This window comes from Vulpes lagopus, chromosome 6 (assembly GCF_018345385.1).
Source record: "Vulpes lagopus strain Blue_001 chromosome 6, ASM1834538v1, whole genome shotgun sequence".
Taxonomy (NCBI): Eukaryota; Metazoa; Chordata; class Mammalia; order Carnivora; family Canidae; genus Vulpes; species Vulpes lagopus.
In genome coordinates, this window is record NC_054829.1 from 33,984,216 (window position 1) to 34,008,816 (window position 24,601).

At 43.4% G+C, this 24,601-nt stretch overlaps 1 protein-coding gene across 4 annotated transcripts; it reads left to right on the forward strand.

Moving 5' to 3' along the window:
• The first annotated feature begins 30 nt into the window (after nt 1–30).
• Nucleotides 31–24,601, forward strand: MAX (MYC associated factor X). Of its 4 annotated transcripts, none has more exons than XR_005988501.1 (6): nt 31–280; nt 1,019–1,045; nt 8,685–8,792; nt 21,694–21,817; nt 22,291–22,391; nt 23,072–23,208. XR_005988501.1 is itself a non-coding variant. In XM_041759442.1 (5 exons), the coding sequence occupies exons 1-5, from the start codon at nt 245–247 to the stop codon at nt 23,257–23,259; spliced, it is 483 nt and encodes a 160-aa protein (XP_041615376.1). In that variant the 5' UTR covers nt 31–244; the 3' UTR covers nt 23,260–24,601. The 4 variants fall into 4 exon arrangements, 2 of the variants coding, with proteins under 2 accessions (XP_041615376.1, XP_041615377.1); XR_005988500.1 differs by having other exon boundaries at nt 22,291–22,375; nt 23,072–23,198; XM_041759442.1 differs by lacking the exon at nt 22,291–22,391 and having other exon boundaries at nt 23,072–24,601.

The following is a 24,601-nucleotide window of genomic DNA, read 5'->3' on the forward strand; positions in this document are numbered from 1 at the left end:
GGACCCGGTCACGTGGCAGGGGGCCGACCGGGCGTGCGTGCCGCCGTTGATCCGGTGCTGCAGTGAGGAGGTGGTTCTCGCCCGTGTTGTGTGTGTGTGTGTGTGAGTGAGAGAGCGAGTGAGTGAGTGAGTGTGTGTGTGTGTGGGGGGACTCGGCTTGTTGTTGTCGGTGACTTCCCCCTCCCCTCCACCCCTCCCCCCTTCCCCGCCGCCGCTGCAGTGGCCGCTCCCTGGGCCGTAGGAAATGAGCGATAACGATGACATCGAGGTGGAGAGCGACGTGAGTCCCGGGGCTTCTTCCTTCCCGTGCGGGTTGTCAGGCGGGGACAGCGGCCGGGGCTCTCAGCGGGGCGACGGCGGCAGGGGGCCGGGCAGCCGCCTCCTCCTTCCCCTTCCCCTCCCCTCCCCTCCCCCGGCTGGGACCGCCTCCGCCGCGCTCCCGGCTCGCTCCCCTCCAGGCTCCTAGCCGGAGCGGCCTTCTGGGACTGGAGGTGGGGTGGAGACACGCGGCCTTTGGGACCCCCCACCTCCCCCGGTGGAGGAGGGTGCTGCTGCCTCCGGCTCCCACCCTATCCCGCTCAGGATCCGGGGGTCCGGGACAGGGTGCGCCCGGGATCCATTGTCCGATCCCGGGGAAGGGGACGCCGCTCGGGACCTGCCCCCCTCGGTTGCGATCACCCTCTTCCCGTGACCCACGGATCCTGGGGGGTGAGGGAGGGCGGAGAGGGGGTGGGAGTGCCCAGATGCCCAGAGCTGGGTGCGAGGGGAGGAGACAGTGCTCTGAACCCCCTCCGGCCGGAGTCGGATCCCGGAAGGAGGGGCGGCGCTCGGGACCCCCCTGCCCGGCTACCGGATCCCGCTGGGGGGATGGGGGCGTGGGGTGAGGAGGGAGGGAGGGGGGTCTGGCTGACTCCCCACCCGCCGCTTCCTCCGCCGCCGGCATTTTCTTTCTTATTATTGAATGTGAAGTGTAAAAATAACTTCTATATTTTCTATTTTTTTTTCTCTCTTATTCCAGGAAGAGCAACCGAGGTTTCAATCTGCGGTACGTCTCCTACTCTCCATTTCATTTTCATTTCCGTTCAGTTCTAGTCCTTTTTGGGGTCAGAGAGAAAAAGATTGTCCTATTGTTTTTAATACTGTAGTAAACTCTTCTGTAACCGCTAAGGTGAGGCGGGGCAGTTTTCTGGGGTTCTAGGTGGGGGGCGGGGGAGCGGGTTTTCAAATCTCCTCATCCTAGACTCTCAGGTGTTTCAGTGAGTGTAGGTGAGTGAAAGGAGCTGTTTGCAGAGAAATGACTCTTTCTGTAGTTTCCAGGTGGGGGATCTAGATGTCACTATGTAAGTGTAAAATGAGAAATGTCATTCTGAAGTAAATTGTATTATTTCGGGGCAAAGTGGTCAGATTTCGTTTGGCACAAGCAGATTCTAAACCATACATACACAGTTATGTGAAGCTGAAGCCACATGCAAAAAATCATCTTTAACCAAAAGTCACGTGGTCATGTGACTGCTGTAGACCTATAGAATCTGGCACAACCTGGTATCATTCTAATGCAGAAATTAGAAATGTAGAGGAACCAAAGGTTGAATATGAAAGTGTCACAAACTGCTTATTTTGGTCTGATTGAGTTGAAGGAGAGGTATAAAGAAAATGGGAAAATTGTCAAGGAAAGGTGGCGTTGCAGAGATAGATTTGCTAAAAGGTGGTGGTTGAGACCATACAATGTTATCAGTAAATTTCTCAGGGTTTGGTATTAATGTTGTCAGTAGACGGTTCCGTGGATTTGGATAGATATTACTCTCATGCTTTTCCAGTTTGGGACAGTACCATGAATAGATTAGAGAAAAAAAAAATAGACACAAAAAAAATCAGAGTCAGAGAGAGGAAGAGAAATACATCAGAGTGTCTAACATTTGACAGATGGGAACAGCACAAAGTTTATAGAATGGGGGTCAAAAATTCAGATGCCTCTGGGGGGCCAGGCAGTAAGATCGTTGGGAATAAGGATGGAGGTGAGGACTGGGTTCTGGAATGCACATGTCTCATCTGAAAAGGCAATCACTAAACTCCGGTGGGGTGTTGTTATGTGGGAGTAAGGGCTCACTGTTGCCAGATCTTATTTTTAAAGAAAGTCTAGAAACCCAGATTTTTATGTTATTTTTCTGACTTTTGAAATGATGTTTGGGACAGCCAAGTTGTTTGGGAACTTGTTAGAATATGCAGGATGACACTTTGGTACCTCTGGTATCCCAGGATAAAAGCAAGTCCTCTTCCTTATATCTGTTATTTTTTAGAGCAAGCAAAGTTTCTGTAGGTTGTCCGTGCAGATAGGCATTAAGAAAAAATATTGTTTATTGAGAGCTGATACTTGCTGTAAAATCTAGAGTATGCAGTTGTTCCAGAAGATTTTAAAAATTATCCCTGGGTAAAAGTCACTATAAAAGGTTTGTTTTATCTTTCCTTGATATATTGTCAGACACTTACCTTTACGCGTTTATTTGGAAATTCAGTTCTTTTTTTCTAGTCACTGTGATCCTTATTGTGAATGTGGAGTTTCATGTTTGGGATCCAGTCTATTTAAAACATTTTTTTTCCCAAGTCTCCAGTTATAAAATGTGCCCCAGGGCTTGATCAGGATTGGAGGATAGGGATTGGTTAGGCATGCTTTGCAGAATCATTATTTGACTTGGAATTACATTGGCTTTCCAGTGAGAGAAAGTTTTCTTTGTGAAAGTTTGGCTTACAGCTCTTGAAAGCTTTCTGCTTTTCAAAATATCCATCCACAAGGGTATTGATGTAAATTGCTTTATTAAATTATTAAAATGTTTCCACTCTCCTAGAATGCTAATGTCATTGTTTTTTCTAGATATTTTTAGTTTGGTGGTAAGGTGCCTAGGTTTTTTTTCTCGTTGATTTTGGGAGGTGGGCAGTGGGAGTGAATTTGACCCTCTGTTTTTAATTTGACACCTCTACTTGCTGAGACTTTTAAATATTATCTGGCATAAAATAATCACCATAGTATGGAGAGAAGAAGCAATAGATAAATTTTATAGTATATCAAACAATTATCATGAACAAGTGGGGTAAAATGGATTTTGGGTTTTTTTCCTCTGCGAATACATCAATTTCCCACCATTTAGTATAAATAATAAATATATTTTTTAAAATTTGAGGGAACTATTCTTAAGCTTTGTATTAGTTCAGAAAAGGATGTGAACAACCAAGTATTTAGGACTATTGGAGAACTTTTAAAAAGTTGTATGGAAAAAGGTTCTGTGAGTCCTAATGGAAATAGAGACACTTATTTATGTTTTATAATGTCACTACAATAGGTACAGCCTTGCTGTGTGAGAAATATAAGATTCTCAGCAAGAACAGTTAGGAAGTGAGGCTAAGTATAACAGAAAGTGAAACTGATTTGACGAATATTTTTTTCTCTTGCCTCAGTGCAAACGGAAAACAGCTTCTCCGGTGACCAGTAAGCTTTGTTGAAGGAAATAATCCCAAACAGTATTTTTATTACTAAATTTTATACATCTCACAATCCCACCAATGCTGTCTTACTGTGTTTTTGGAGGGAAGGGGTTACATTTTGAAGATAATTTTCTGGGACAGCTATGTTTCATACAAAGTGATCCTTTTGTTTTATTTCTGTTTGGGAAATTTCTTTTGGGAAAAATGAAAATATATGAGAAATGTAGGGTTGGTGTATTAGTTGGAAAACCCAAGGCCTTTTTTAGCCTATTATCCTTCATATCAGCTAAATGTGTTGGCAGTTACAGTATATTTGTTAACGGGTATAAAAACAGATTTGTGCAGTTTCACTTGTGGACTTCCCTGATATGAAATATTTTTAACGTCTCAGCACTCTTAAGCAAAGAAGCACTTTAGGAATTGTAATCTCTTTAGAAGGGAATGAGCTTGGTCACCTTCGAGATTGGAATTTACTTACTCAGGAAATGACTCTCTATTTTACCTAGAATTAAGTTGTGTGGCAGAAGTGCTGCACGCTGCGTATACTTTGTGTGTGCTTCAGAATGTTGACAGTGATGCAGAAATGCCAAGTTTGCTTCCTCAGTATGCCTGTTTGTTACAGTAAAGGGTGATCTTACGTTTTAAAATTCTTTTTCAAGATGCCTATAATAGGGAAATAGTTGATCATGGAATCCAGCTTGGTTTTCAATTAAAATTTCATGACCAGGGGATTTTTACTTTCTTAAATAGCTATAGTTTGATAGCATATTTGCATAATAGCATTCCCAAATTCTTTCAGGCCCAAATTATACTAGAAAAAAAAAGCCTCAAAAACACATGTATTAGTAGATGTTAGGAATACGTAGCAGGCAGTCAGCTTCCAGCAGGAAAGGTGTTAGAAAGTTGAAGTTTATATCCTTCTTTTTTTTTTAAATTTATTTATGATAGTCACACAGAGAGAGAGAGAGAGAGAGAGGCAGAGGGAGAAGCAGGCTCCATGCACCAGGAGCCCGACGTGGGACTCAATCCCGGGTCCCCAGGATCACACCCTGGGCCAAAGGCAGGCGCTAAACTGCTGCGCCACCCAGGGATCCCAGTTTATATCCTTCTGTTAAGGACTTTAGTGAGTTTCTCATCCTAGCTATCTGTTATTTCATGTTGTAGTTTTTGTGCTGATTAAAATGAATTAAGTTGCTAAGAAATTCCATTTTATTTATTCTGTCTGCTTGCCATCAGAAGTAATAAACAGATCTTTTCTGATGAGAATTTTGAACCTGTGTATTTTCTGCATTTGTGTTTAATAAGAGTAGCTTATTCAAAATAAGTTAACACTCTCTCTTCTCTAAAATGCAATCTTTCAATTTCTTAAAAGCAGTAAATGTTTAGTGGGCAACTCTAATTCAGTATATGCTGTGCATTTTTTATATGGGAATTAAGAAGATTCTCCTGTAGATGGGGTTAGATGTCAAGTAGCCTGAAAGAAATAGCATCGTTCTGGAGAACCTTTTGCATCCTTGAATAATGGAGTATTTATTTCCCCATGCTATTTGCCTACCTAGAACTTGCAGGAAATGAGGTTGCTAACTGATGCAATGCCTTGAACGAAGCTGTATTCTCTATGCAATAAGTTGGAAGGAAATAATTTAGAGAGATTCCCCTCAATTTTGAACAGACCTCCTTAGCTTGAATGACCTCCTGCCGGTTTAGCAACTTCTTGGCCAACAAAATAATGTTTGCTTTCAACATATAACAACACTTAAGATACACGTGCTTGTTAGTGTCAGAGGTGGACAAATTATAGGTGAAGATTTGTACTCTGGCTGCCAGTGTGGAAAGTTTGGTGGAAATAAAACTAAGAGGCTGAGTAAAAACCTTGGCAGAGATGTCAAAGCTGGAAGCGATTTGGTGTTGGAGTTCCTGTTGAGCATCTGTGGGCCACGCTTCAGTATCACACAGCCCTTTAGGATTTCTGTTAGCCTGGGATGCCCTGAAGGAAGGGTTTTTTGGCAGAAACTGCAAATGGAGTGAAGTGGAAGGGTGGCAGCATCCAGTCACAGCTCCTATAGGATATAAGAATGGAGGTATTTGAGAGCTTGCTGTGTAGACTCAAAATACTTCTGCTGTCTTCTAGAATTTTTTTGGTACCACTTGTTTTCATTATCAAACATCTTTCTCAGTACAGGCGACAGAATACTGGCTAATTTCTGAGTTGAGTTTTATATGTTCAAGACACACAGTTCTTTGGCCCTTCTCCCAAGCCCCCCCTTTTAACTAGTTTTGAGTTTGTGGGAATATCTCAGATGCTTTACATTGAAAGTCTTTATCCTGTTTTTCATTCTCAACTCTGAAATCTTGGCCCTTTCAAAAAGGGTTGCCAGCAAGTAAAGACCATTAACAAAGCAATGATAAGCCTGGCAACTGGCCTTCCATTTGGATGATTTGGAGTGGGGGACAGGGGAGCATTATTATCAGGCTGGATGGATCTCTGTGGTTTGGACATGTTTCCTGAACAGAATTCTCAACTTTGTGTAAAGGTTTTTCATATGCTCTTTCAAGCTACTTAGAGGTATCATTTAGTATAGAGTTACTTGGAGTTAGCATGTTAATTCTGCATATTTTTAACTTGCTCTTTCAAATGAGGCCTAGGGAGGAGAAAATACATCATTGCCATTGTCTCTGAGAGCTTTGAAATTGATTCTGGTTAAGAGAAGCAGCTTGAGGATGAACATGGCAGCAGGGATTGGTCTGAGATTCTACTCTTCTGCTAGTTAAATTGGGCCTGGAACCACCACAGAAATTCCATCCACTACTTCAAGAACAACAGTCCCCAGCCCAGGCTTTCTACCAGGCAGTGGACTGCTGCCTTTCCTCGTTGAGCCAACTTCTCAAACTTGGCTGGCTCCCTAGATGAGAAGCCAAGATTTCTGCTGATGGTCCACAGCCAAGTTCACTTAACAATCCTCTAACCAAAAGACTTGTCCGTTTGAGTCCTTTCAGGGCTCAGTGAATGGGAAGGGGGTAGTGCATTGTGGGGATGATTTTGGTGTTAGGTTATACCTAGCTCCACCCCTGTAGTGCAGGCCTGAGTGAAACCAAGTCCAACTTGATTCTAACCTTTTGAGATTTGCAGGACTCTCCCAGAAAGAAAACAGACAATTAGGATTTTATTTGTATCAACAAGAGGAATTGTGGGTAACTCTGCTGTCACTGCTTCTGTGCACAGCTCTTAAGCCGGGAGGAGGGCCAGGAATTAGGATGATTTAGTAGACAGGAGTATCTTGGGCTGCTGCTGGAGACCAAAGCTGGGCAATTAATTTGCATGTAAATAAACCATCTTAGGGAGTATGTAGCAAATGCTGGAACAGCTGATAGATGCCAAATGCCATCTCCACCTTCTCAGCACTTTAGGTATAGTCCAGGTTAGAGCCCAGCCCACTTACCTGTGTAGGTGACTAGAGGGGACTGTAAGTTAGGAAAGGACTAGGTACTTAAATATGCTTAATTCCTTCAAGTTTTTTCATCCTTATTGTTAGAAGGCATTGGCATTCTTTTGATGCTGTGTGATACAGTGCGTGTATCACCTCTAGTCTCAGGTTATCTAGTGTCCAAACTTGATCACTCCCTCAGTTTCTCCATAAATTCCATGTGTTACTGAGTTCAGCAAGCTCTTTGCCATGAATTCAGGCTTAACAAGATTAGGAGAGTTTTAGAAGTGTCCAGGCATCTGCCCTGAAAATGAGTTGCTAGGCCATGTAGAGTTACGGCCACGATGGGAACCAGGTGTCCTTTTCAACAAAGCTATAGGTGAGGTATTGTGCTTGAGAGACCAGGAAGTGACTTCAATTACCACAGCTGCTCCCAGCTGCCTCTTTCTTTCTAATATCTCAGACTTAGGATTAGATAATAGAATTTCAAGTCCTTTCATTCCCATGACTCTTGTCTTTATAGACTTTTGTCTGTACATCTTGTCTAGTACAAGGATTCATTTGAGGCATTCTTGTGCTAAGCCAAGTTATTTACTCTTGTTGCTTCATATCTAAAATTCCTGGTGTCCTGGGTAGGTTAAAGCTACCCGAACTTTCCATATACACACTTGCTCTCTAGGTTAGCTCAGTACAACCTTGTGTATTCAGGGTCAATTCTCAGAGTATATTATTTTCCATAATTCCCAAAGTGTGAATGTGATAAAAGTTCTTGCTTTTGACTAAGTTAAGCATCTGTGTTCCATTTGGAGGGAATGCCCTTTTTCTAGGGACCTGCTGAAGCTCTCTTGCAGCGCTCTCCAGCACTCTTGCCTGAAGCCAGAGTATTTTGCCATTGCTGATTTTGTGGCTAGTAATCATCCCTCTCCAGCTGATAGTTCTTTGTGATTCTAAGGATAAAGACTTTGGTCCATGGCTATTTAGATACTGCCAGATAAGCCTGACCTGCCACAGGTGCCTGAGGAAATTCATTCAGAGCTTGTGGGTGTCAGATGATTTGCTAAGAACAACCTTTCTGGCATAGCCTGTGTTGAGGGGAAGCCCTTGGCAGGATCACGGCCATGGATCCACTTTTTAAAAAAACAGGAACTCAGAATGTGGTTGGTGTCTTTATCAGCTCTGTCATAATCTCAGATTCATGTATCTGGGATCTCTAGAGGTTTTAGTTTCTATTGTATGGTTTGGTGAACAGGTCTTCAATTAGTCCCTTTTAGCAAAATGGAGACCTAGAGCAGACTTGTGGTGATGGGTTTCACATTGAAAGAAACACTGTACCAGTGACCTTACTCCTTCCCTAGCATCCACCATGGGGAATCTTTTACAGTGGGGGTGTTAACATTTTATGAAGGGCCCCCCAGAGCTTTTCCCTGGTCACTTCCCAACCATGGACTGGCGGCTGTTTTAGCACATCAGTAAGTTGTGGGGGAAGACTGATGCTGCAGGAGAGTTACACTTTGTCCCTGTGAATAACTTTTATTTTACTTATGCATGAGCTGGATGCATCGAGCTACTTTGGATGTTCCTGTCGCAAGCCTTGCTCACCCCTTTCTCCCCCTTTAGCAGATCCTAATTCTGGAGACTCCTAACTGCCCACCTCGACAAATCCTTCCCAGCCCAATCGCCAGGGACAGCGCTGACAGCATATACTTCCAGGCTATTCCCCGCCTACCTATACCAAGCAAAAGGAGTGACATGGCTAATGTGCTCTTTCTCCCATTCTTCTAGGCTGACAAACGGGCTCATCATAATGCACTGGAACGAAAACGTAGGGACCACATCAAAGACAGCTTTCACAGTTTGCGGGACTCGGTCCCATCACTCCAAGGAGAGAAGGTGAGTTTATTGAGAAAACCGATGGCCACCACTAACTTAAAACTTGCTGTGGGGCTTACCAGGTACTTACATGTCTAGAAAGAAATGGAATCAGAGATATTCCGGTATTGCAGTTTCCTTCATTTTTGATTCTTTGGAGTATCATTATACACCTACTCTGTCTTTAGCAAATAATGACAGATGTGATGGAGCTGCTTATAAGACATTAGTAGGCATTATCGTTTAAAATTAGAATTATTTGTAATAAATTACTCATTCAAGAAATGATTATGACTATCCACTATAGTACAGAGAGTAGCCCATAGAAGTTTGGGATAACACGAAGGATTTCTGAAGTGAGTGACTCCCTAGGTCTCCATGAGAATTTCTTTCATATGGTTCAGAGTTAATATTTATTTTAAATGAGACCTCTCAGGGAATGTATGTGAACCAACCTGGGCACCAATGATCTCCCATTTCCAACAGCTGTTATTTCAAGGCATATAAAGAGCATTTTAAACTATGAGACAAAAGACTAAAGGAAAGAGACATGTTCATATGAAATGGAGGGAAAAAAATGATTGGTCTTATGCTTCCCTCCACCCCACTGATGGCCTTCCAGAAACTAATGTTTTCCCTGGAGAGGTAGGCACCAGCTGTTTCTACGTTTGAAAAACAAAGTTGGAAGCTTTGAGTAAAAAGCCTATGGGTTAGGGTCACTTCTTGGAATTTGGAGAAAACATCTGTTTGCACAGTTCTATCCTTAACACAGAATGTAGCCAGCTGCTCTCCGCAGCAGTTCACTTGTATGAAGGGCCAACTGCAAAGAGGACCTGTGTTTTATTGGTCCAATGATCTGTTTAAAAAAGCAGCTATTTTAAGAAAAATCATTGCTCTCAGGTAGCTTTGAATGGCTCTCTTGATTTAGCTCTGTGGGTGGGAGTCCTGAGTTTTTTAGGTTATCCAGAATTAAATTTAGAACCACTATAGTTGTACTTTGTTTATACTGCTGCTCTGGTAAGTCATGTGGTTTATACCTTATCTAAGGTGTGGCTTTCTATGTGACTGAAGCTTGGGGTAGGTCTGACCTTTATGAAAAAAACAAAACAGGCCATGTGAATACCTAGTATTGCAAAACCAGAATTTGCCATGGGTTAGGCCTACTTAGTGTGGACTTGGTTTAGTGGCCTTGAACTAAGATGTTTACCTAGAATAACAACATTCCTGGGCACGACATTCTCTAAGCAGTATAGGAAATCCTTAGGATGGAGAGACTCATCCTTTTAGTCAGGGTACACACATGCAAAGGATTATCTCTTGTGCTTGTCTGAACTGTTGATACTCAGTGCTTATTCATATACCATGGCATCAATTTAAATGGCTTTGGTAAGCTAAATGGACAGAGTTCCCTTCTTTTAAGTCTCTCATCTAACCAGGAGTAGCACCAAGGCAGTGTTTCCCAGGAGGTGGCCTATGGCTCACTCCAGATTCACTACTGACTGTCATTCTGGAGGCAGGCATGAGAATATATATTTATAACAAGCAGTCAGGTGATTCTTAAGCATTCTTAAGTTTGAGAACTCTTTGGGAGAAGCTGGTCACAGGCGCTCAAGTATACTTTTTTCCTTATCTAGCTGATTCTGTGCTGCCATAACATTCTTCTTTAAGTCTTTAAAATCACAGTATCGTAAATCCTGCTGTCTGCTTTCTTCAAGGAAGTTGATGGTTTAAATTTGGTAGCCTTACAAATTGAATAGTTTGTCATTCATTGTGGCCCATTCATTCAGTCCATTCATCAGATGTTTACTGAGGTTCTGCTGCATTGCCAGGAACTGTTCTAGATACTAGGGAAACAGCAGTGAACAGAACATACAACTAGAAACTTTTATTTGGGTGCGGAAAAGATAGAAAGTGAATTAATAGTGTAAAATATATATAGCATGTTAGATAAGTGCTATGGAGAAAATTAAACTGGGAAGGAAGGGTTGCAGTTTTTAGTAGGGCAGACAAGAAAACTCACTGGCAAGGCAACATCTGAACAAAGGTCTGAAGGAAGTGAAAGATAAGTGAATACTCATCACTTATCTAGTGATGAGTATTCTAGGCCAAAGGAAGGCAAGTATAATAGCCCAAAGGTAGGAACCTGGTAGCATTGCTGGACCTGTCAAGAACAGAGGCCAGGGTGGCTGGGATGGAATGAGTGAAGGGAAGGTGACAGGAAATAAGATCAGAGAATTAGTAAGACAAGGGGAGAGGAGTGGTCGAGGGGCCAGCTTATGTGAAGCCCATTAACAAAGCCTGAGGGTAGAAATTGACCAGGTGCCTTTCTGATTTCAGAATCCTATCTGTGTTATAATCCAGATATTTCACACTAAATATGAGTAAAGTAGCCCTGAGCCCCTTCCCATCTGAATTCCACCATCTGCATCATTTTCCTTGTCTGCCAGCATTGTTTCACAGATGCTGTAGGGAGTCTAACAGAAAGAATACTTTGTCTCTCAGTCTTCTTAGTGCTCACTAAATGTTGCAATTTTTTAAAACCATGGTATTTAAACCAAAGGAAATTGGCTAATTCTTGATTTGGATTGCAGTAATTAAGGTTGCGACATTATGTAAATAATCGTGAGTTTGGGGGAGCTTAGATCGAATTTCTTACAGGGAAGGCCCTCTAGTCTCCTTTGATTTGAGCATCTTTTAAGTTCCAAATGACTTCTCACTTAATATTTGAATCATCTGCCATACATGTCCCAAGCTTTTTGTTTTTTAAAGCGAAACCAGTACTGAGTGAGTTGGATTCTAACCAGGAATGAGGGATACTTGTATAAAAAAAAATAGCTTTAAATGTGAGAGCCATACTCTGTCTGCTGTTTTATTTTTACTATAACATAAACGTTATAAAAAGTGGTCACCTTTTACATTAAGTAAAAAGAAAAAAATCAATAACCAACATCTCTGTTGCCATATAAAAGTAAGCACAACGGTTCTGTAAAGTTTTATACTAATAGAATTGGACATATGCTGTTCCTGCCATCATTACTGTATCACAGATGAGGGAGCAAGCTTGAGATCCTGATCCCTATCTGCAGATGGACAGGGACTAGAATTCAGGGCTGCTGATTGCTGAGGTTGATCTTTATGCCACACTGGAGAGGTAAACAACTTGAGGATATTTTGAAGAAATACTGCTTAAAGGGGATCCCTGGGTGGCGCAGCGGTTTGGCGCCTGCCTTTGGCCCAGGGCGCGATCCTGGAGACCCGGGATCGAATCCCACGTCGGGCTCCTGGTGCATGGAGCCTGCTTCTCCCTCTGCCTATGTCTCTGCCTCTCTCTCTCTCTCTGTGACTGTCATAAATAATAATAAAAATTTAAAAAAAAAAAAAGAAATATTGCTTAAATACTTAGATCTTTTTATTGGGAGCTCCCCCTAGGTAGAGCCAGTAATCTTGGCAGTATGTCATACTGGGGCTGTTATTACTAGCATACTCTTTCCTGAGGTGGGATACATAGGTGACATTGAAGTACAGACAGTTGAGGATCACTTAAAGTCTGTAAATTTTTCTGAATCCACTTAGTTTCTCTGAGAAATAAACCTTATTGTTGGTGGTCCATTTGGGTTTTGCCATAGGTCCCAGTGTAAGCAAGCCAACTCTCAAACTCTGTTGTTTGAGTCTCTTTTTTCTCATGTAGTTCTTCCACTGGACATCCCACAGGGAAAGATAGTATGGAATTAAAACCATCAGCCAAAAAAAAAAAAAACCATCAGCCAGTCAACCAGAGTAAGGGAGTAAGGGCAAGAACAACTGTTCTAAGGGCTTGTGAGTAGCTCAGTCAGTTAAGTGTCTGCCTTTGGCTCAGATCAGGATCCTAGGATCCTGGGGTCCTGGGATTGAGCCCCATATTCGGCTCCCTGCTCAGTGGGTAGCCTGCTTCTCCCTCTCCTTCTGCCATTCCCCCTGCTAGGATTTTGTCTCTCTCTCTCAAATAAGTAAATCAATAAAATCTTAAAAAAAAAAAAAAAAAGAATAACTGTTCTGTAGGAAGACATTTCTCCTTTTTTAAACAGAATTATTCGTTTTAAGGATACTCAGTTGGGTACTAGAGACTGTTGCCCTGTGGGTTGCTGGCACTGAGCTCATTCTCTTTATATGGATTCAAGACCTGGTAGCCAGCCAGGTAAAGTTTGCCTTTACATGGCAATATAATTTTGCCCTCTGCCCCATAAGTTAGCCCCAGCATCCAATCACACTATCTCCTTAGCATAGTTGACTTTAGTGATAAAATGTTCTATAGCAGCATTGCCATTTGTAGCTGTATAGTGGGTTATAGAAATTTCTCATCTTTTTAGTCTGTTCCTAAATACCTGCTTATCTAAATGGTTAATTGCTCTCTCAGGCAGTTGTACTATGGATTTCTCCTTTCTGGGTAGAGCTGTGTTAAAAAGAGATAATATAACCTGAGATGAAGAAGAAAACCAGGGTTTCTTCTAGTGAGCATTAAGTTCAGTATTCCTTCCTTTTGGGTGAGAGAACATGAGGGCCCTGCCGCAGTCAACTCCTACCACAGACTCTGACATGTGGTAGTTCACAGTACATAGCTGTGGAATGAGAACACCAGAGGAAACCGTGGGCTTACTCAGTCCTTGAACAAAACAGCAACAGCTAACATGGTTGTATGCACCTGTTTAATTAAGACCCAAGACCTATGTGAGCACTGTAGAGGTTTAAAATAATGTAATAGATAGTGTCTCCTCTTAAGGATCTTGTTCTTGTTGATAGAGGATTATACCTATTACGTAGCAATAATAAGGTAACATGCTGAGCATCAAATAAGAGGTTAAAATTCTAAGCTAATCTGTTTCATTTCCATTAAAGCCTACTTTTCTTAACATTTAAAGTGTTGCTAACCAAATAGCTCCCTTATACCAAGGAACCTGATGATTCTTACAGCTAAAGGTCAGTCTCCTCTTCAACTCACTCAGCACTGTGACTGGAGCACTTACCCCAGTTTTAATTGTACATATGTCTGTGGTTACTTGGTGACTATCTGCTCATCTGCCACCCTGCACTAGAAGAAATATCATGAGGCAGGGAAAATATCTTCTTTTGGTCTTATTTCTTCCCTCAGTGCCTGGCACACAGTAGGCTGCAAAGCAAGTATTTATTAACCAAAGGCAGGAAGCCCCCTGTCCACCTAGCCATGTATACTGGGACAGGCTCATGCCAGTGGATACCTTTTATGATATGCCATTCATTCAGCAGCACTGTTTCTGTGTCATATCTGGGCTGTTGAAGTGATTATCTTTTAAATGAAACGTAAGCCACAGCCCTACCCATTTCACCTCATTATTCGTTAAGGTTATTTCCTAGATAGACTCCATCCAGCCTAGGCAGTTATTTTCTTCAAAATTAAGTTTTCAATGGGGAACCTGGGTGGTGCAGTTGGTTTTAAGTCTTCAACTCTTGGTTGTGGTTCAGGTCATGATCTTAGGCTTGTGGGATCTGGCCCCGCATTGTACTCCATGCTCAGTGTGGAGTCAGCTTGAGATCTGTCTCCATCTCTGCCCTCCCACTGGTGCATGACCACATGTGCTTGCTCCCTCTCTTTCTCTCTCAAATCTTTTTTTAAAAATAATTTTTTCAAAAATTTAATTTTCTACCTTAAATTTGTCGTCTCCATTGAGCCCTGGGCTTAGCAACTATGAATGTATTGATTTATTGAATTCTTTGTACACTGTATTTATGTGCTACTGAAAACCTTCCCAGGGCTTTTCAGTGCCCATCGAGGTAAAAACTGGCATTCTGTGTCCTCTAAATAAGGTACTCACGTTGCCAGCCTTCTTTCTTTTCTCCTTCCCTTATTGCGGAGCACCCTCCTCTGTTTCCCCAGGAATGTCATTTATCGGAGCTGTTCGCCTTCTCAAGGTCCAACTCCAGCCATATCACCCTGAGGACATCAGGGTTTCATAGTGAAGAGAGACCCCCACCCCCACCCCCCACCCCCGCCATGAGGGCCTCTTTCCTGTTGAAGCGCCTCCATGTTTCTCCTCACCTGGGCCTCCCCTGCCTGCCTGTCTGCCTGCTGGCTTCAAGGCTCATATCTCGCAGTTCACCACCCAAAGAACCCTGTGGTATTGGTCTCCCAACAGCCCCAGTGTGCACGGGCTTCATTGGCCTCTCCTATTCTCTCTTCCCTCTGTGGCAATCTTACCACCTAACTGAAGGGTTTGCTCCTTGAGGGCAGAAGTCTTGTCCATTCTTCTAGAAGTGTCTGCAGTGCTGAGCAGGGGAGGGCTCATGCCTATGGAGAGGACTAGAGAGCCAGGAGGCTGTACTAATATTTTCCATCTTGAGATTTGGAAGGATACTGGATTAGGTTCCTAGGCTTTCACTTCAGCATTTTTCTTTTTTCCCTGTAGCAAAATTGCAAAAATTTTAGGAAAATGGGAAGAAGAAAACAGTGTGTACCCCCTTTCTCTAACACAACTATAGCCTTTCCTTTATTCTAAGATTCTAAGACAAGTGTTGTCCCTGTACATGTTTAATGTGAGCCACAATGCATTTTCAATACAGTTAAAATTTTCTAGTTGACACAGTAAAAAAGTAAAATAACAGATGAAGTTAATTCTAATGATACATTTTATTTAACCTAATATGCAAAAATAAGTATGATTTCAATGAAATCCATGTATTTTATACTTAATAGCGCAGCTTAACTCAGTCTAGTCACATTTCAAGTGCTTATCAGCCATTTGGACAACAGTGCAGTTCAGACATAGCTCCCTGCTCCATACCCCATGTTAATGACTAAAACTGGGTGCTGTCTTACAATGAGTGTCAAAAGAAACTTGCCTCCTTTTTTTTTTCTCCCCTAAGAAGCTTCTGTTGCTAAAATTCATGGAATAATTGATGGAATCTAAGAAGCAAGGAAATGATGGTATTTTCAATCTGTATATTCCTTTCTGATTTCTTTGTATGCATGCTTTACATGACTGAAATGTTACAGCTTTTTAACACATAAGATGCTTTTTGCCCAATGATAGAGTGTTTGTATTTAGTCATTAGGCATGTTTCTTCTGTTGGCTAGTTACATTGCATCCTGGTTTTTAATTATATAAGTAATGTAGTGCTGACCATCTTGGTTGTAGGTGACTGTTTCCATAGAAGAGATTCCTAGAAGCTGGATTGCTGGGTCTATGGTTAAGAACATCTGGTTTTTGCTGTGTTGCCAAAATGCTTTCTGAGAGGATTGTTTTCATTCTTTCATTTCTTATTTTTTAAAGTAAATGCTAAAGACTAGTCTTTTTTAAAAAAATAAATTAGTTAACATATACTATATTAATCGTTTTAGAGATAGAGCTTAGTGATTGATTCATCAGTTGCATACAACACCCAGTGCTCATTACATGGTGTTCTCCTTAATGTATATCACCCAGTTACCTCATCTCCCTACCCACCTCCTCTCCAGTGACCCTCAGTTTGTTCCCTAGAGTTAAGAGTCTCCTACAGTTTGTCTCCCTTTCTAATTTCATCTTATTTTGTCTCCTTCCCCATGATCCTGTTTTATTTCTTAAATTCCATATATGAGTGAAATTGTATCATACTTGTAAAGATTAGTCTTTTGACAGTATTTTGAGAGTTCCAGTTTTACCATCACTGGAATATTTTTGGAGGAGGAACTAATTTAGTCGGCAAAAGGTAGTAATTAATTTTGTATTTTATTACTTGTAATATTAAATCCTTTTCCACATATTTACTAGTTGTATTTCCACTTTGGGGAACTGTGTGCCTCTATCCTTCATGGTCAAAGTTTGATGACCAAGTGTCACAACTTCATTTCAAACTGCCAAGGGCACAAGGGAAAGAGTACAGGATTTGAAATAAGATTTTTGTAGGCCCTTAAACAAATGTCTAACTCCTAGCTTTAAGCCCCGTAGAGGGCATGAAAGCTCTGCCTTCCTGTAGTAATCAATAAAATGGTCCTGTAGGCTGGGGAGGGCTTGCCAGCAGGATGCTTTGAGGGGCCACGTGACTGTGCTGGCTCTGACCCCACAGCCTTCCAGCCTCCTTTATTGGCATTGATAGGGGCTCCATTTTGTAATGACTACTTTAATATAGACCCAAATTTATTGTGCAAATTCTTTAATTTTTATTTTCAGAAGATGTCTTATTCCAATGGAAATGTATGTCAGTTTTTCTGTAGCTTCCTCTTAACCTTAATATGTATAAAGGCTTGTGCAGATTTCAGAAAATAATGGTTTTATGTTCCTTAAAATACGTGGTGCAAAACAGATGTCAGTTAGTGAGGCAGACAGTACTATTTTCATTCCCCAGGATATGGCATTTTGGTTCTTAGGAGTACAAGGCAGTAGTATCATCTGTTTGGTAGGGTCTTATTTTGACAGTGAGGAGGAAAAGTGATAAATATGACCAAGATGATTACTTCTCTTCCTCACCTCTCTCCACTTGCTTTCTAAAACAATGTGGGTTTTTACACAAATCCAGATTACTGTAAGGAGATTTACATCTCCACAAACGTGTGAAACTCTGGCCTTAAATAAAAAATTGTGAGAGCTACTCTGTTAAGTGGGATTTAGTAACCTTGGATTTTACCCTAATATCAGTGTTAACTACTTCAACAATCATGTGGGACCTTTAAAAGGGTCTAATTAGAATCAAACTCTTGGGTTTGGGTCCTTTTGTGAACTATGTTCATTTCTTGCTGCAACACATGAGTTGCATTCCCTCTGACCCCAAGTACAGTTCCATTCAAGTGGGTGCCTCCGGAGGCTGGGTTGGCCCTTTCCTCTCCTTGTTCTTTAGGCAGGGATGTCATCATGCCACTAGTGGTGGCACGAGCCAGAGAAGGGACAGGAACCTGTTGGGCACCTTGGCTACACCACACTGGGTCTTCTGTGTTGATTTTGGACCATTGTTAGGTAATGAAGCCAACAGCACCGTTGGGAGCCGGCATCTCCCCTCTGCTAGGGCTAGGGTCAGTCTGTTCTCTCATGCTGTCTTGTATCCTTAGGCTTTTTCTGTTTGCTGCTCTTCTGCTAGAAGCCTGTTTGGTTTTCACCAGTCTTTAAGAGAAAAAAAAAAATCTTCCTTCAATGGCCACTATGATTTATCACAAGCTACTTTTTTTTCATTTCTCATTTTTTCAGCCTAATTCTAAAAAACTAGTCTTCAGCTTCAACTCATCCCTATGCTCATTTCCTCATCCCTGAGGATGATTTACCTAAACTCTGACTCCTCCAAGGAAACCATCCTCACCTGGGGCTTTATTGACTTCCTTGTAGACAAATCCTGTGACTCTTGGATTGTCATTTCCCTCCTGCTCAGACTCCTCTCTATGATAATCCTGTTGGTGCATTTCTGTTGATCTTTTCCACAGCTTCCTCTCTGCTCCCAAAGTAGAGGTGTCCTGGAGGCCTGGCTACAAATCCTGACTCTATTACCTAATAGTAGGCAAGTTAGCGTACTATGCCTCAGTTTCCTTAATTATAAAATAGAGGAAATAATACATCAGAAGGCGGTATGAAGCTACCTGGCAATTAATAAGTAAGTATTCAGGAAGTGTTAGCTGCTGCCATTATTGTCATCATCATCATTCATATTGCCATAATGCAGCCATAACTTTGGAACAAGACCTGGCAAGGCTGTCCAGGGAACTTTTGCATGGCTCCCAGAGGTGGAAGGAGAGGCTGAAGAGCCACTTTGCATTAACTCACACTGCTATGTTAGAAGCCTAGTACCTCTTTTATCCCCTCAGCCAGTGTGTGCTCTCTCAGGGCTGTGTCGGTTTCTGCTTAGGCAGAATCAGAACTGGTGCCTCGTGCTTGTAAAAATTAGCAGGAAAAAAATTATCCAGGTCCTTACTAGGTATCCAAAGGCAACAGTCCATCTGTGGACACATTGGTTTACCAAGTTCTGTCTGCTCAGTCACACACACACACACACATACACACACACACAGATTACTGATCAGCCAAAGTGCATTTCAGAAAACAGAAACTGAAAGCCTGCCCAGGGCCATTCCATAGTCTGTGCCATAAAGCCTGAGGCCACTCCACAGTCCAAACCATAAAGCCCGAGGTTCTTGTCAGGTTTCTTGTTTACTGTTCACATAGTAGAAACTCCCGAAGGCAAGGAAGGGCCTGCCCACACCTTAATCCTGTGGCTGGGCACATGATCTCATATGGTTTAGAAAGCCAAGAAGAGGGGATTTTAGATGTCTAGCATTTTCTAGCTTCAACAGTTTGCTTCTACACCCTCACCCCCCTGGACTAGACATGCATGTAAATTTGGGGCAATTCTGTATTTTGTGCTTGAAAGTTTTTCTTGTATTTTAGTTGGTGAGTACTCTGGGAAGGGCAAAATAAAGTTAATTGGACTATTCTTTTGGACTTGCCAAGGGGTGGCCTGGGATGCTTGTGCTCTCAACAAGGGGTGGAGGAAAGGCTGTGCTTAGTGTTTTGGAGGGTTTTTTTTGCTGGGTTTGTACCAATCCAGCCTTCTTTGGGGACCTCTGTGTTCTGAGCATCTGTGAATTTTATCTTCATCTGAAAACTGGGCTGAAATGGAAACTCCCATTACTGGAAGGATCTTTTTTCCCCTCTTTGGTTTGTTGTGCTGTGTTTACTCCTTACTTTCACTTCATGGTTTCATGTATAACTATGTGAGGAAGAGACTGGTAGCACACAGGCTGCTACTTAGTGTGGTCATTCATTAGTAAGAGTCATCGCTGAACATTTGTAGTCTTGTTTTTTTGCTTTTTTTCCTTTTCCTTTTCCTGCAAATGAGTAGTTAATAAGAGCTAGGGTTGCTTTCTGGGAACTGTTAGCTGAAAAAATAGGCAAACTCAAAGAGCCTGGGATATAAATATACATAGCAACCAGGTCATTGATGAGGTGCATAGAATTTGGAGGGCTAGGTGCAGTCTGAATTTCTAGAATTTCTAAGAAATAGCCACGGAGAGAAAAATTATGTCTGCAGTCATAGAGCCCAGAATGTACCTGTCTTCTGGGTGCTTATAACCTTCCTCACTACTCTGCCAGCTATCCTACAGTACTTCTTTAAAATTCCATCTCTAGTATCCAGAGAAGCAGAGTATTTTAATTAGTCCTTTCTAATTATGTGTGTGGGGGGTGGGGAGGTTCTTCCATTTTATCCCCTAATAATTACATCCTAGTAAGTTCCCTTTGCCAGAAATGGGAAAAGCATCTATGCAGCCAGAGTTGCAAGCCTGCATCGCTGGGTACTCTCATTCTTCCAACATAAGCTGACTTACTCAGGAAACACACCTGGCTCAGTCCCCACTCTTGTACTCTTGCTGTGCTATTCTCTCTGCCCAGAGTGACCCTTTCCCACAGATGTCACCTCATTTGTGTGTTTGTGCGCTCGCGCCTGCACACACACAGAGCCAAGGCCAATGCCTGGCACACAGTAGGTAATTGCCCCAGCCAGAAGCCATCTTTCCTGTGGCCTTTCTAATCTGTACTACTCAAGTTACACTTGTTGGTGCTGCCTTGTGATTTGCCTGTGTATAGATATATTTATCTCCTCAGCTAGATAGTAAGTAAGCTTCTGGGCCAAAGAAGCCATGACTAATACATTTTGTTTCCCCACAGTGCTCAGTACCTTGCACATAATTTGCAGCAGATAAAAATGGTTAAATATGAGCAATTTCCTTTTGAGGAAATTGCCTTAAGCATGCTATAAGAGGAAAGCCTGAAAGTTCTAGTACTTTTGAGGACTAGTAAATAAATCCAGGCCTTGCAGTCTTCTCTGATATGCTGCCCAGCCTGAGGTATAGAAATTGAGGTTGTCAGGGTTTAATACAAGTGGATTTAGTTTTGCTATCCTGAGGGTAGATGTTTCCTTGCCCTTTTCCCCCTGTTGTGTTCTGGTGGTTTGGGACATGCTAGAAGTATGACACAGAACTGTCCAGTATTGCCCTACCCCGAGTAAGAAGTTTTGCTGCTACTGCTCAGAATCCTCAGTGGCATGAATGCCATACTCAGAATCTAGAATACCCTGCCTTGGGCATCAGTCCTCTTGGCTTTGTACCATTCCTTTGTACCATGGTTAGCTGCCTGGCCATGAGTAACTCTAGCCATGTTTGCAGCCTGGAGGGACTCTTTGAGGCATGTTTGACCTCCAGGGGCACAGTAACCTGACATCCATTTTAATAGCTTATCAACCTCTTCCCCTAACAGGGCAGTGCCTAGGCTGCCCATGGCCATGGTAAAGGTGCGGTTGCTTCCTGAAATGGCCCAATCTCCTGCCCTTCCTGTGTTGACATCAAGCTCTGACAGCTTTCACTCAAGTCTCTTCAGTCAGGAAGGTTGACACAGCAGCACGTAGTCAGGGTTAGTCTGAAGTCTAGGGACATTGGTGAAAAGCTCTGCACCTACTCCGATTCTGAGCTGGCTTCCCTAAGAGCTTGTTCTTGTCTCTCTGGCCCAGCTGCCCATATCACTCCCTAACAGAGAATGAGTAGTGCAAGCTCTCAGCTAAGTAGGATTTTAATGTTTTCAGACATAGCCAGGCTGAAGACTTTGAAAGCAGCCTAAATAACCAAAGGGGGATGGGAGGAGTACAAGTTCAGGACTTGGATGGACCTGAGCTTGAATCCAGGTTCTGCCAGTATCTAGCTGGTGACTGAATACACCAGTAAACTCTGAGCCTCGGGCTCCTGGTGGAGCTGCCTCCCAGTGCTGCTGTGAGGTAAGCTGTGTAAAGCACTTACACACAAGCATAGCTTGACCGGCACAGAGACGGCTTCAACAGAAGTTCCTCTCCTCTGTCAGTCCCGGCCCACCTCACCCTCCTGTCCTGCTCTTGCAGAAAGGCATGGTTTCCTCACTGCTTGGACGAGGTCCTTACTTTGTTCCCTTTGCTTTTTCTCCTGTTGCAACAGGCATCCCGGGCCCAGATCCTAGACAAAGCCACAGAGTATATCCAGTATATGCGAAGGAAAAACCACACACACCAGCAAGATATTGATGACCTCAAGCGGCAGAATGCCCTTCTGGAGCAGCAAGGTGAGCACCTGAGCTGGTGGGGCAGCTGGCCCTGCTGTGCTCTGGCCAGGTCAGGGCTTTGCACCTGGGCCTGCAGAGTCAGAACCAGTTACGGAGTGTGTGCTCATAAGTGGCTGTGGCCCTGCTTCTTGGGCCTGAATAGTTGAGTGTTAGAACCATCCTGAGGAAGGACCTGAGCCGCCAGTGAGGGAACAGTGGAGTCTAGGGGTTGGACGTTTGGAGACTTTTTTCTGACCTGATCTCTCCCCTTCTTGGGGCTCAGGTGCTCTGCCTGCAGTAGGGGTCACACCTGGCATCAGGTGTCTCAAAAGAGAGGTCCTTGGATTGGAGTGTGCTGTGTAAGTACCAGAAACTCCAGGTGTTCAGGGACAGTGAGCCCTCCCCATTGTCAATGGTAGTCCAATCAGGGCAGCCTATGGGCCAGGCCCATGCTGTTCTCCAATGCTCACACCCGCCTTTTCCTACAACCACAGGGGAAAGCGAGAGCTGATCAAGTTCTTTGTTCCTGGGGAATTCACTTCTCTTCCTCCCTCATGGAAGATGCAAGTAAAAGGAAATGCAAGTAACCACCTGGGTTAGAACATCTCAAATAAAATAAAATAAAATAAGATAAAATAAACGGGTTGACCTTCCAGGCTCAAGATGAGCTGATCCCCAAGGGACGGGCAGTGGGAGGTGGCAGTGGGTTGGTTACTGGGCTGAGCAGCCTGCATGTAGGGGCTATGTGTCAAAAGGCCCAGGTATTCTGTGTGTATTGGTGACTTGCTTCCAAGTGTCCAGCTTGTCTTTCCAAGTGGATCTTGTACAAGAGAGCTAAGCCAAAACTTTTCTTTGGCTGACACATCTTATGTCATCCTTTCCTGCTGCTGTGTGGCCTTCACACCCTTGTGGAGCCTGGCATGGCCAGGCCAGCTTCTCCTCTGTCATTGCACTGCTGGTTCCCACAGGGAGCTTATGCTCCTGTCTCTACACTCGGCTTCCATGGCAGGACGGTGACATCACAAGCCTTCTCTTTAGGGTTGGGTGGCATCGCAGAGTGGCTGGCCATGTCCACTGGGCCCCCAGGTCTGGCTGGGAAAGGAGGGAAATGAAGTGTGTGGGTGGAACAGCCACCAGAAGGGACTGACTTCTAAGCCACCCTGAGCCTCGGGGGCCAGCAAGCCCTTCGGAAGAACAGGCTGGACCCTGAGCTGAGACTTGGTTACTCCCCCAGTCTCCAGAAGACTGTAACCCGCTCGTTTGGTTGCCTTTCAGTCCGTGCACTGGAGAAGGCGAGGTCGAGTGCCCAACTGCAGACCAACTACCCCTCCTCAGACAACAGCCTCTACACCAACGCCAAGGGCAGCACCATCTCTGCCTTCGATGGAGGCTCGGACTCCAGCTCGGAGTCAGAGCCCGAAGAGCCCCAAAGCAGGAAGAAGCTCCGGATGGAGGCCAGCTAAGCTCCGCGGGGCAGGCCAGCAATACAAACTGTCCGTCTCCTCCATCGTCCCGTCCTCCTTTCAGTTCATCCCCAGAACCCTCACAACCATTTAAGAGACTCTTTTTTTCCTCTCTCTCTCTCTTTTTTTTTTTTTTTAATTTTATTTTTACGTAGAAGCTCTTGGACAACAGCTCTCGTTCTCCTTCCCCATTTCCACAATTTTTTTTTTTTTTTAATGTTTCCCTTCAGGGATTCCCTGTCCCCACCAGGAATTTTTAAACCAAAACACCCCAACTTGGCAGCTTTTTCTGTGGAGGATAGACGGCCGGCCGGACCTCTGAGCACATGGTGTCCTGACCAGCCACCAGCTCCTCCAGCCCTGCCGGGCACTTGCCCGGAGGACTCCTGCCCCTCCCAGGCCTTTCCTCCCAGGCCACCCTCACCTCCGTTTGATAGACTTTGTGAATCTGTGGACTGCTCTACTTTAAGAAGATGACCGGTTTGGAGTAATCAGAACTAATCCCCTTTCTTTTTTAAGGATTTTTTTTTTTTTTCCTAAAAAGCTATTTATCGCTCCTATTGAAAGACCAGATCTTTGAAGAAGTCTGTGATATAAAAACAAGTGGGGACAGATTTGCAGCACACAGTCTTTGGCCTGTTTCACTCCTGCTTCTCTCAGCCAGCCATGGGGAGGGCCGCATGACACTCGTGTGGTATGTGTAGGGGACAGCCGGCAGCAGTGAAGTGGTAGCCGCCAAGGGGTGGTTAGGGGGTGGGACGAGGAGGGAGAATCGAGTTGGGTAGAGGTTTTGTATTGAGGGCCAGTGATGATGTTTTGATATTTATTTCCTGCTACTGAAATTTGGATCTGAGTGAATTGTCCCTATTTCTGATGATGTCGGTATTGCAAAGCGACAGATTCATAAAGTAATGATCAAATCTTCCTTTCTTTCCGTGTGTATTTCTAAGAAATAGAGCCAACTGATTTTGTATGTAAATACCAAGAGCAATTTACCTGGTACTAAACCCGCACCCCAGTGCGGACCCTTCCCCACCCTCACCCTACTCTTGTTCCAACTGTCCTGGAACCCGTTCCCATTGTGTGATCCAGCCCTGGTCCTGGCTGCGGTCAGCAGATCCCAGTGAAGGGTTTTGTGTGTTTAGGCCTCATTTCTTTGTCTTTTTCCGACTCTGTTCCTGGCATTTGCTGATTTCTAGTGTGTACTCTGTAGTCTCAGTCCGTGTTTGATTCCATTCCATGGAAATAAAAAGTATGTTGTACATACTGCCCAAGAATTGTCTTGCAAGTTAAGGCTTTCCCCTTTACTATAAGACTATAAATAAAAACTTATTTTATCCTT

What these genes read in the sequence shown, in the direction of transcription:
- MAX (XM_041759442.1), top strand. Translation starts at nt 245, where the DNA reads ATGAGCGATAACGATGACATCGAGGTGGAGAGCGAC. An exon ending in ACATCGAGGTGGAGAGCGAC is followed by an intron (nt 281 to 1,018) that starts GTGAGTCCCGGG and finishes CTCTTATTCCAG; the next exon opens with GAAGAGCAACCGAGGTTTCA. An exon ending in AACCGAGGTTTCAATCTGCG is followed by an intron (nt 1,046 to 8,684) that starts GTACGTCTCCTA and finishes CCATTCTTCTAG; the next exon opens with GCTGACAAACGGGCTCATCA.